The 12,760-nt window shown below is 34.0% G+C and overlaps 2 protein-coding genes across 4 annotated transcripts in view; one reads left to right on the top strand and one right to left on the bottom strand.

Moving 5' to 3' along the window:
- LOC117107683 (DDB1- and CUL4-associated factor 6-like) overlaps positions 1-2,130 on the bottom strand; it is a 23,005-nt gene extending 20,875 nt beyond the window's left edge. The window contains exon 1 of the mRNA XM_033249412.1: positions 1,912-2,130. Within this exon, the coding sequence (XP_033105303.1) occupies positions 1,912-1,999 (88 nt within the window). The 5' untranslated portion in view covers positions 2,000-2,130. The remainder of the gene's footprint in view (positions 1-1,911) is intronic.
- A 112-nt stretch (positions 2,131-2,242) lies between these two features.
- On the top strand, positions 2,243-11,857 carry LOC117107686 (mitochondrial pyruvate carrier 2-like). Of its 3 annotated transcripts, XM_033249415.1 has the most exons (7): positions 2,250-2,395; positions 3,511-3,602; positions 5,229-5,409; positions 5,685-5,725; positions 6,527-6,611; positions 9,232-9,343; positions 9,795-11,857. In XM_033249415.1, exons 3-7 carry the CDS (start codon positions 5,235-5,237, stop codon positions 9,832-9,834), a joined length of 453 nt encoding a protein of 150 aa, XP_033105306.1. In that variant the 5' UTR covers positions 2,250-2,395; positions 3,511-3,602; positions 5,229-5,234; the 3' UTR covers positions 9,835-11,857. The 3 variants fall into 3 exon arrangements, with proteins under 3 accessions (XP_033105305.1, XP_033105306.1, XP_033105307.1); XM_033249414.1 differs by lacking the exon at positions 3,511-3,602 and having other exon boundaries at positions 2,243-2,395; XM_033249416.1 differs by lacking the exons at positions 2,250-2,395; positions 3,511-3,602 and adding an exon at positions 4,716-4,834.
- The last annotated feature ends 903 nt before the right edge of the window (positions 11,858-12,760 follow it).

The raw sequence follows: 12,760 nt of genomic DNA, 5'->3' as shown, positions 1-12,760 counted from the left end.
ACAAAATATCTTTCTACTATATTCTCTTTCTTCCATTTACGGTGATATATTCAAGGAGGTTTAAAAATATTATTATACCTCCTTGATATATTCATGATTGCAACAAGGAGCCTCCTTGATTGCAACATGATCTTGTAATTGAAAAAATGTGCTTCATGCTATTCTTTCTGTTGCGTTTTCATATAGTGTACTATACTTTAATAAATGGTCAATAAAATGTATCTTTGATTTTAATTGAATTGAATATTGTTACCATCTGAAATCTATTTCACCAGGAGCAATACCTGTCTCTTATACACATCTAGATGTGTATAAGAGACAGCATGAAATCATATAACAAATATATATTTTATTATCCATTTATTTTTTATTTTATAAACATGATCAGCAGCCAGCGCAGACGATTTGAAGTTACTGGTTTCATGAAGTAGGTGAACACACGTGAAGTGGTGAACTGCGCTTCAGCGTACGTGTTTGTACTAATAGCTAGTCGTCTATTTTAGTATCTGACCTACTTCTGTCTGCAATAATGTATCAAAAATGGAAATAAAACAAGCAAGAAATCACAAACCTTGTGTCATATTCGCCTTAAGAGTACCATGGCATTAAATATGTGGAAACTTTTCTTTCCACAATTATACTCCAGTTATGCAACTAAAGAAATAGGCCTATCAAGTTGAGTGATTTTCTCGGGCTTATGAATATAACAGAAGCATGAAAAGGCTTTTAAAATGATCAAAGTATTGATAATTTTATATGGAAAATATAAATATGGAAATACATATTTCCTTTACAATATTATTATAACATGATCAGAACATTTATGGTAAATGGAAACGTAACAGACAAGAAAAAAAAACGTATACGAAACTAATCTATTGACTATACTTATTCCATAGATTTTTATTTGATTCAAGCATTAATAAAAATTATATCAATATATGTAGCAAAGAACCAAAAAAAAAAACGTATCTCAAACTCGGTCAACTTCGTAACATCTGCGTTGTTTCTGTTAAAAAAAAGAAAAATAGCACCAAGTTATACAGTAATATTGTAACAATACTAATACTTTAATACTAATAAAAATAATTGTTAATAAACTAATGTTACAGTAATTTAAATAACAAATTGGCAGGTTTTTCCAGATACAATGTAAATTAAAAAAAATAATATAATAATAATAATAATAATAATAATAATAATAATAATAATAATATATAACATCATATCATGTTTTTCGTATTTATTTCATTTGCTGTATTTGTTATGTAGTAAAAGGCGTAGGATTCATAACAAAACGAAAATAAAAACAATAACAAACTTTAATACTAATAAAAATAATTGTTAATAAACTAATGTTACAGTAATTTAAATGACAAATTGGCTGATTTTTCCAGATACAATGTAAATAAATAAAAATAATAATATAATAATAATATTAATAATAATAATATATAACATCATATCATGAAAAAAAGTATGATAAACCGATTGACGAACTTGCAATGATAATTAGGCTTAGTTATATTAAATTTAGCGTTTCGAAACTCCATTGGCGTTCCATATATTTGTTGAAAACATACCGCGACCGAAATGAAGCGCGACCGAAACGAAGCGCGACCGAAATATGATCTGTTTTCGTCATTTTACTGTCAACTAGTATCCCCTGGTAGTAAACTAAAGGCTAGACTAGATAAGGGCCTACTATTTCGCTGCAGGCCTACAATGAATGTTAGAAGACCCTCCGCCTACCTATCCTAACTCGGCCTAGGCCCCTAACTAGCTAGGCCTTACTTACTGGGCTACCTAGAGGGAGCCTAGCGCTTACTTAGTATAGTAGTAGTAGCCTAGCTGGGCCTAGCCTAGCGTCAGTCCTTGTTTTTTTTTGCATTAAAACTCATGATTACTTACCGATAATGCTCCTACGCAATATCTGAAAATCTAGAGAACCTATCGAACGGGCTCTGGCTTTCCATGTAATGTTCCTTTTCCTCTCCATATCAATTTGGAGCACTTTTCATGCACTGTACTAGCAAAACACATAGGCCTAGGCCTAGAATTAACTAGAGAACCTACTTTATTTTGATGGGGCCTGAAGCGCGGGGCAAAGGTTAACTTTTTCCTAGTCTTGTTGAAAACGTCGACGAGAGAATCTATCCTAGCGACATTTATGAGACTATTGATAAGATTACGTCATCAGGAATTCTTCTACTACGTCGTCGCCTCCCCGCCGCGCCGTTCGTGGATTCATTGAGTTTTTTTTTGTGGTTTTGTTTTTTGTGCATGCGAACGAAGTCGTTAATGACCGTTTAGGGAAGGCCTAGGCTAGTACTACTTTAGCAATTGTTCCCGTTTCAAGCACGCTTTCACAGTTTTATTGAAGCTTGTATGCTAGGTAATTATGTTAAAATATTTGATTTCTATCATACTTTAATTTGTATTAATAACAATTAAAATAGCCTGGGGCTAGGCCTGGGGCCTAGGTTACTAAGAAGGTTGGCCCCAGAGCCAGGGGCCCTACCTAACTTGTACTAGGCCTAGTAGTAGCTAGTATAGTGGGGTCTCTAGTGTGGCCTAGCCTAGGCCTGACCACAGCTCATCAAACAGGCAAAATACTCTCACTTTTTGAGGGTCAGCTAGAGGCTCTCTGACCTTGGTGACTGATGTCCTGGCTCATATCTAGGATGTTCCGTCTAAATAACAACTCCCTGGTCTAGGCCTAGCCTAGGGCCTAGGCCTAACAACAGTATATTTTTCTTGAAGTTGAGGTAGGGCCTACTAGCGGAATTTAATTTTAACCTTCCTTTTTTTAAAAATTATAAATAGACAGATGAAATTGTAAATTACAGATTTAATTACATCATAACCAAGGTGGGAGAAGCAGCCAGGGTGCTAAATGTGGACCTCGTGAGCCTCAGGCAGGGTGATTTTTGTTTGCTTGTTGCATGTGAGGCCATCCCAATTTCCTACTACAGATTCCTGTGACTTGTTTCACACCAAAAATATCCTACTTTTACTGTATAGCAAGCATCCTCTTCTCCCAAACAATATTCTAGGTGTGTAGCTCACAGGCATGGGGTCAATTACAGTGAAAATGTAATAATTACAGTGAAAATGTAATCAATTACATTTTCACTGTAATTGTTTACATTTTTACTAATTAACCCCATGCCTGGTAGCTCAGTTGTAATCCAGTACCATTCAATTTATAGAATACGCTTTTTCAACGAATCGGTAGACATCTTGAAGTGATCTCCATAAAAAATTATTAGCATACGACCCTTATGGAGTTTTAAATATCATGAGGTCAAGAATTTTGCCTCAAGGCTTATCTTATTTTTGTTGGTTATGCACCACTGACTAATGTTGCTTGTCTACCGATTCATGAAAAAGGCGTTACCAGGTAGGCCTACCCACTTATTTACTGAAAAACTAGACCAGCAAATGCAAATTCCCTTAAGCCTTCATGCTTAATGGTGCTTAATGGGAAGTTACATTCTGTAATTACAGGGTGTTAAAGTGGTCCATTCTCTCCAGAACCCTCCCTACAGTACACTAATAATAAGAAAAGTCAATTCATTATTGAGTGAATACAAAAATAAGTAAGTAAAATAACTACATTTATTGTTGTTATGATTTCACATCAGTTTACAATAACAATAATACAGGTATTTTGTTAAAAGCTAAATGCATCTTTAAAAATAGCACAATCAATTAACTATTATTATGTGTAGTAGAAAGGTAGAATGCATGTATTATACAAATATTGGTTTCTAAACACCATTCATGGGTTTTCATTTGGTACTGAGTCTATTATCCACGTATAGTCTACCAGGTGATTTAGTAATTAATAGATTTAAAGAAATTACCAGATTTTTCAAATATTATATGCAGAAATACAGGATGCAATGCTTTGGAAATTAACACATTTATGATATAGATTGCCATAAACAAAAGAGCTCTAGATTAATTAATATTTTTGATGCATTATTTTCATGGTAATATCAAAGATCTATCAATTTGTATTATAATTTATGGTTGAAAAAGAAGAAAAAACTACAGTGGTGCAATTTGCTCCCTTTAAATAGCTATCATAATTATCATCATCACTCACCATTATATTAATTAATCATAAACCCCATAACTATCATGCTTCATCGTAACTCATCTTTATCATGATCTTCACCATCATCATCCTTATCCTTTACATTCTCATTACAAGCAACAGCTAGGTGAAGCAGCATTGACAAACATGAAGACAAAAGCCACATACATATTTCTTAACTATTACCGAAGGAAAAGCTTGTATCACAGAGAAGGATGATACCACTCCATGCATTGCCAATTGGCCAAGCATTTAGCCCAGCTATTTACTGCACCTAACAAGCCTTGACCTGAGTATAAGGCAGACAGAACATTAGGGCAAGCTCTGGTCAAATACATTGGAGGTGATCAGCGACATCTGGCTTTTCGCGTTATCGGTAGCAACACACAGCGACACATCACCACCCACTTTGAGACAATTCCATTGTTTTGGCTTTTGACAGGGCCATTGTTAGCAACATGAGCCTTACTGAGAAAAGAAATTGTTTTTGCTATCCAACACCAACTTCAATACAAAGCTTGAGTTCTGGGTTTGTCTAGCCACTCATCTTGTCTTTTGTGTAGCTATCAACCAATCATAATTAGCCTCACCCTCCTCATCATTATATACACATGGAAACTAATAATTGAATCTCTTCATTCTTCTGAAGATGATTACAGCTACAGTATCTTCTGAACATCAAACATTCTTAACGCATTAGTTATTTTGACCCATTTACTGTAACGTGGTGTATGCAAACATATTAATATTATTTGCATTATAATCATCATGTCATCTTCATTGCCATCTTAATCTTTATTATCATTCTTTTGTTTAATAGTTCTTGTTATTATGTACCATTTATTTCACTCATCATCATCATGTGCCATCTTCGATATGAAGATGAAGTCTCTCCATCTAATACGATTTTCTGCTGCTCTCTTTGCCTCCATGTAAGAAGTTTATTTGTTTCACTACATGCAGAATAATTTATATCTCATATTTTTCCATGTTTACAGTATGTGGGCAAATGACGACAAGAGCATAGTCATCTTACAAGCAGATCTGTATCATTGATACAATCATCATATTATTATTATTTTCAATAAAGTTTGTCTCTTACATGTTTTTCCTTTCTTTACAGGTTTAGATGGCAATTAGGCTCTCTGCTTCTCTACGTAAAAACATTCTCCTTACTCATTATCGAAAATCAGGGACCAATGCTTCAGTTGTCAGAGGGCGCTCTTCAACACTAGCAAGATTCGATCAACGTATTCAGGATGCACTACCTGAAAAGTTGAGGGGATTATGGAATCATCCAGCAGGTAAACATACATAATTTATAATGGAAAGAGGGGTTTTGTGGAAAATGCAGAGTGAACCACATCTCTCTACCACCACCCATCCCCCACACATGCACCTTTGGCTACATTACTGGTTGTTAGCGAATACTGTACATTAAAATATATTAAAGCGCCTTGAGGCAGTTATTACTGTGGAAGGCACTATAAAAATACACGACCATTGGCCATTGAGTTTTTTATACATTAAACTGCATATAATGCGTGCACTGTAATTACATGTTCCTAATTTTTTATAGGATTGAAGACTATACACTTTTGGGCACCTTCATGGAAATGGGTAAGTCTATTGTCGAGAGCACATTACTTGTAATTCAAACCCCTTAAAATATCATGGAACATGCATCCTGATTATCTTCCCAAATTAAAGTGTAAATAGGGTGAAATAGACTGCGACTGGGGCCAGTTTGGCCTAGTCCTGCTTTTGTAGGCCTAATTGTGAATTACCAGTAATGATTATTGTATTCAATGATTAATAGCCTTCGAAGTCAATAATCACTTAATCTTGAATCTAGAGCATTGAAATAATTGATTCATATTGGAATACTGTATACTATGAATGTTGTATTATTAGGACACGTTAGAGGTCGCTTTCTGAACTGCTTTATTTTCCTGCTCCATCAATCATAGTAATCATGTTCAACAATGCTGACATTTGAGTCCAGTATATCACTTTGTTTTTGCTTCTCAAGGCCTTGGGTGCCATTTGCTGCTTCTGATATTCTACAATAGGGACATGAGAAGTGTTGGCAATGTATCAGCAGAATACTAAGAAGCAGATGTAGGAGGAGAGGATACAGTTGATAATTGTAATGAGTACAATGCACTAGTTATTGAGTAACTTCACCCTTCAGTGTATACGGGTCATCATGTCATTCACGCCAGTCTAACACTATGAGGAGGAATTGTCGTTGCAATTTTCCTCCCCTTCCCTACCTATTTATAAATTATGAACATAAATAATGGTGATTAATAGTTTGACGTCTTTGTAAATGTCATTTTAAAAGTTGTTAATACAGTGATTTGGTATTTATATTCTGCTTTGAAGTTTACAGTATTCTTATTTATTTATCTGACATAGGCACTTGTAATTGCTGGTTTAGCTGACTTGGCCCGACCCCCAGAGGCTCTCAGTGTTAGACAGTCCGGTGCTTTGGCTGCTACAGGTAAATGCTGTTGCATATTATTTTGATTTCATCTACAAATTAACATCAGTTACTGTACTAATAGCTAATTTGTTGACATGATTGTCAGCCATATAAAAATAACAATCTAAACATTGATAGTAATTGTTATTGTCGTGATGGAATAATAAACAATAACTGGATTTGTGTCAGGAGAAACATGTATAGGTGTAATTTTTGCCCTACCTGACGTGGAAATGTACCGAATACTCAGTACATTTGAAAACAACTGCGAAAAAAATCGCAAGTTGTTCTCGGGTGGGACTCGAACCCACGATCTCAAGATCACTAGCCTGGCATCATACCTCTAGACCACCGAGCTTGCGCCTGATGGCCAGGGTTGAATTCGAGTCCAAGTAAGCAGTGGGTACTGCAGTGTTGAAAGTAATTGTTATTGTCGTGATGGAATAATAAACAATAACTGGATTTGCATTAGGAGAAACATGTATAGGTGTAATTTTTGCCCTACCTGACGTGGAAATGTACCGAATACTCAGTACATTTGAAAACAACTGCGAAAAAAATCGCAAGTTGTTCTCGGGTGGGACTCGAACCCACGATCTCCAGATCACTAGCCTGGCATCATACCTCTAAACATTGTAAGCATCAGTTCTGAGACAACACTGATATACAAGTGTGTAATGTAGCCATGTTGGGGTAGGGTTAATTTTACATGATGTTGCTGTACAATAGTATAACTTTTTTGATAAGTATCATACTCAAATTTCTGTTAGCAAATATAATGGTTGTGTGTCTATTGGGGGAAAGTACTGTAGTGTCACTTGAACATTGTGTTGCGGTTGTAATGAATGGCGCGATGAACAACAATATAGCTGCACAAAGCTTTTAAAAGCATAATGAAACATTGTAAAGTATTTTATCAATACAAACCTAAAGGGACATTTATTTACATTGCTTTTAAATAATACAAGTATATATATCAAGGTATCTCAATTCAGTTTACAGAACTGAATTGAAGAAAAAGTTAACAAAATAGTACATTAAACAGGAAATCATTCTTAATATTCATTATTATTAGTATAACAATTATTACATATATAAACAAGTGAGGTAATTAAAATATTCGAAGTTCTCATAAAAATTTTTAATTTAAAAGATTTAAAAAAGACATTTAAAATGAATTAAAAATTTAAATGACACAAATTACAACAAACAGTTATCAGAACATCAAAAAGTATGAAGGTGAATTCAGATAAAAATGTTTAAGCTACAGTGACACAAGACGGTACAAGGGACAGTTTAAGTACAAACTTAAAGTAAAAATTCTTTACAAACTTAATAGCACATATCTGATTAACATTTATCTCATGTCAAGTAGGTATTAAAGGATAAGCTCTGTACAACAGTCACAGGAATATAATTGTCATATATTTTATAATAGGAAATTTGTAAAGATACCAGTATATAGTTACATGTGTGAAGAAATTCTTTAATCTGGTACTGGTACGTTTAAATGTCAATCAAGAAATTATTCAAAAGCCTGATAAATTATACAGGTATACAATTGTCAACAGAGATATTCTTGTACAGTTATACAGGAAAGTTAAAATGTTTGTTAAAAGATACACCATCTGTTATAAGATTCAGAAATTCACTGAAACACTGTTCTTATTTCGAGAATTAAAAAACACACAAAAATGTTTTAAATCTATACAATAGAATATAGGAAATGTAATAATATTTGGTCTAAGGACTAAATTTATTGTGTCCTGCATTAGTTTATGATGTTGTGTTTTTCTTTAAGTACCAAATTTATTGAAATAAACGCCCCGGGTGTTTATTGTTGAGAAGGGTTCTTGAGGCTTTTATTCAAGGGAGGCTTTTTTTTTTTTTTTCTTGTGAAAAATACATATGTATATACTCAAATAGACCCTCTTTAATTTCACTGTAAAGGTTGAACTATAACACATAATTACCACCACAATGTGTTATAATTCAGACCTTTAAATACAAATAGCTCTCTTCCATCAAGGAGCCTGTCCTCAGAATTTTGCAAAATCTGTTAAAATCAGTGACATTATTTGAAGGAGAGGGTGGTCCGGTTAGGAAAAAAAGTATTTTTTTCGATTGGAATTTTTAATTTGGAGCATTTTTAGAGGACCATAACTTCAAAAATAACAACAGAAAATGTCAATTTCGCATCAAACCCATGTAAATAAACATTGTTTTATTAAAAAGGTAATGAGTCAGTTTTATGCAAAATTTGATTAATTTTGATTATGAATGTTTCAAAATACATTTTTGTCATTTGTTTTAGTTTTCTGGTGAATCAAGGAGCGTTATTTTTGCTCTACTTGGATCGTTTTTAGAAGCACGAAGGAGCTCCAACTCGATTGCGCTAGTTTTAAAAGGTCTGGTTTTTGCGTGAACATACAGACCTATCGATTCTAACCAGGTTAAAATAAATGTAAATCTACTGGAGTAGAATAGAACGTGTTGAGACCCAGAGCGTTAATTCGATGGAGGCGTTTATTCAAATGAGGCTCCGGATGGCCATTTATTCGAGTGGGACATTTATTCAAATAAATATGGTACTGTATATAAATCTTTAAATCATTATCATATTTTTTATTGTTTACAGGTATGATTTGGTGCCGTTACTCTCTTGTAATTATTCCAAAAAACTACAACCTCTTCAGTGTAAATTTCTTCCTGTGTCTAACTGGTGGAATTCAACTTATACGAATCTATCTGTAAGTCTCAACATTCTCTTGCAATTATTGCAGTATGTCATGAATTAATAATAATTTTCCAAGATGATTATTAATTTAAGATCTTTCATAAATTAATGATTATCTTGGAAAATAGTTGTCAAGTTACAAAGTTGTACATCTGCCACTAAAACAAATAACATTTTTTACTACCACATTGAGTTCATATTGTTATACTGTATAATAGTTAATACTGTGTATTAGAGTCTGATTTACACAGGCAAAGTAAAGAAATAAATAGTGGTGTAGTACAAGTTTTAAAATTTTTAGAAGCAGTATTTTACACTAAATACTGAGATGGAAATAATTGGATCCGTCATAATTATCTAAAGTTAGTTTGAATGGACAGTTTTGCTGTGATTGGTTCTGCTATTAGTACAATAATGGTATTACTAACAATTTCTATGATGTTACATATTTTTAAATGTTTCAGATATGAGCAGCGTTTGAAAAAGGAAGCTGTTAGCAGTTAGGGTTTAGTTGATTTCCATGGCAACTGACCAAGTTAGGGTTTAGTTGATTTCCATGGCAACTGACCAGGTGTCGCTATATCATGACAGTTGATTACTGGAGAGTTCTTGTCTTGTATGCATTGGAATGACTGCTATTCAGAATATTTTATCTGGTGTGCATGTAGATACAGTCAATTTTATGGATTTTGTGCATGAAGAGTTGCAAGTTGTTTTTTTAAACACAATCGCGATTACAAATTGATATGTATTTGTAAAGAGGTGGTGGTTTTAATCAATTAATTAAATCATGTTAATGAAATTGAATACTGAAATAATGGTAAATGCATATTTATATATTTGCTTGCAGTGGTGAGTTGTGCTTATGGAGGGAAATTTATTTTTTCTAGACCTTTTACTGACTGTATTGTATTTTAATTTACATGAAGACTGGTTTACTACAAGATAGAGAATCTTGTACTTTTTGCCAGACTGCAAACATGTTTATTTATTTATTTATTTATTTCGGTATAAAATACATTTTGTTCTCAAAATCATGCAGACTTCTCAAGTTAGTAAAATGCATTTCCATAACTATGTCTTCAGTTGTCCGTAGTAAAATGAAAAACACCTCATAATTTGCCTTGAGTTCAGAGTATGGGTTGCTCAAAATTGCAGGTAGGCCTACAGTATAACAATGGCTGTTGGCTGTAGAATTTCAAACTGGACGGGGTTTTGATTTATGGGTCACTTTTTTGGGGAGTTTTACACAAGTCTGGGTGGTCTAGGGTCCTGATGGAAAAATCATTGTCCTGGACATTAGACAATGTGTAGAACTATATATTTCTGGGTCTAGGACTAATGACAAATTTCTGTATTGTCTGTTTACTGTACCGTAAATCCTTGAATAGAAGCCCAATGGGCTTAATCTTGAGAAGAAGCTCATCTGGAATTGAATCCCCCTCTTTACTTTGCAAAAGTAGCCTTGAAAAGAGCCCAATTGAAAAGAAGCACATTTTGAAAAGAAGCCCATCCTAAGTACACAAAAAAAAAGAAGCACATGTTGAAAAGAAGCCCATCTTAAGTACACAAAAAAAAAGAAGCAGCCCAGGCCGTCTGTTCTAGGTTTTACGGTATTTCCGTAATACGTCCATAATTGTGCAAAATTTCCGTAGCAACTAATGACGTTCCATAGAACTTGAGAATTCTGAATCATGATAATTTATCTTGTGGTTTTGACAACACTCATTAGCAACACCTATTGTATAGCTTTTGAATATTGGCAACAATAATGTACCTTTCTGGTAAACCCAGATCCTCAGATATTGGGCATTATAGTACTGACATTAGCATTAAAGTTGGCAGAGTTTTGTGATATGAGCCAGTGATATTGTAGAATATTGATGTCTTGTTAAATAGTACATACAAAGGTTTGAGAAGTGCAATGTATAAACAAAAATCATATGTCCCAGGCTGTTACATCATGTATAATAATATCCTATTTGTATTGAGAATATTTTGGAAATTACATTTGAGATGGAAATCTTGTAAAATATTATTATTAACAATCCAATTGGTTGGTGATCATTGAGGGAATGATTGCAACTGTCTGCCACCAACCTCTGTGTCTTTTTGATCAGACATAGAACAACAATCATTTATTTTAACAATATTAACAATAATATATTTATGACCAGCAGCTTTCGATCCACTTACTTGGACCATCTTCAGCTGAATGATATTAGCATAGCTAATGAATACATAACTTATATTATTAATATTTTTTCACAATTATTATTTATTTTTTTTAGTATAATAGGAAGTACATTTTATTAATTGGAGTTTGTTCACTATTAACTTCTACATAATTATGTTGAATAGATAATTGTATTTTTATTAGCTTACAATCTTGAAATATATTTTCTTATTTTCCTTAAAACCATGTGATATTTACAAATTTATGTTCTGTGGATGTATGGTAGCTAAAGATGGAAGGGAAATAAATCATCTCATTTCTTGAGTGTATATGAGGTCAGTATGAACATAATATTTTGATGTGTTGATTTATGACAGTATTGAAGTAGTGGTGATGCTGATGATGTTGATAATGATGAAAAATATGTTAATTATGATGATCAGAGTATATGGCAATGAAGTAGACTACTATTTATGATTATAAGCAGTGGTGGCGCCAGAATTTGTCTGACAAGGATTAAGATGAAGGGGGCGGGGTGATACCCCTGGTGCCTAGAATACTGGGCACCAGGGATGATACCCCTGGTGCCTAGAATACTGGGCAGTTTTGGCTTAATTGAAGCTGTTCTGTGACGTGAATCCACTGACCCTTCCCCTTTTGGTGGTGCCATTGTTTATAAGCAGATATGGCAGTGGGGATGACGATGGTAATGGTCATATTCTTGTACATGTCTAGATTGCATCATAAGCGTGTCATGGCGCCAGAAATTTGCCGACAAAGGGTCCAACGGAAGGGACCGAACCAAGGCGACGGCGAAGCCTTGTCGACGGCCCGGGGAAAAAAATCCCTGTTAGGGGTTCACGGGGAGAGTTTTTATGGCTTAAGTTGGTCCTAAATGTGCTTTAGACCACAATATTAGGGATTGCCAATCAAAGTAAATAAATAGTTATTTAGATAGGCAAATTATTTTTACATTTTATTTTTTGGTCCGACGACCTGGTCGATAGTCGGACCGTCCGGACGACAGGGGGGTCAGGCCTGTCTGGCGCAGCTACTGAATGGCACGTCGTTCACTTGCATTGTAACACCACACAATCACGTAAAGCAATCCTTCTCACACTTTTTCTACAACTGTTGCTGTTATAAATCATGTAATATATGAGATCAATTATACTAATATAAGCCTAAACATTTTTTCAAAGCTTTATTATTATGAAAATGTACATTAATAACCAATGAATGGGTACAAGAAGC

Source organism: Anneissia japonica, unplaced genomic scaffold, assembly GCF_011630105.1.
Source record: "Anneissia japonica isolate Jap-2015-1 unplaced genomic scaffold, ASM1163010v1 scaffold5330_len1712360_cov203, whole genome shotgun sequence".
NCBI lineage: Eukaryota > Metazoa > Echinodermata > Crinoidea > Comatulida > Comatulidae > Anneissia > Anneissia japonica.
Note: the sequence above shows the minus strand (reverse complement) of the source record. Positions and strands in the feature narration are given on the sequence as shown.

Bases quoted from the DNA above. Each gene is read 5' to 3' on its own strand.
- LOC117107686 (XM_033249414.1), top strand. From the start codon at position 5,235: ATGGCAATTAGGCTCTCTGCTTCTCTACGTAAAAACATTCTCCTTACT. The intron at 5,726-6,526 runs GTAAGTCTATTG...TATCTGACATAG, and splicing joins GGGCACCTTCATGGAAATGG to GCACTTGTAATTGCTGGTTT. The intron at 9,344-9,794 runs GTAAGTCTCAAC...TAAATGTTTCAG, and splicing joins CAACTTATACGAATCTATCT to ATATGAGCAGCGTTTGAAAA.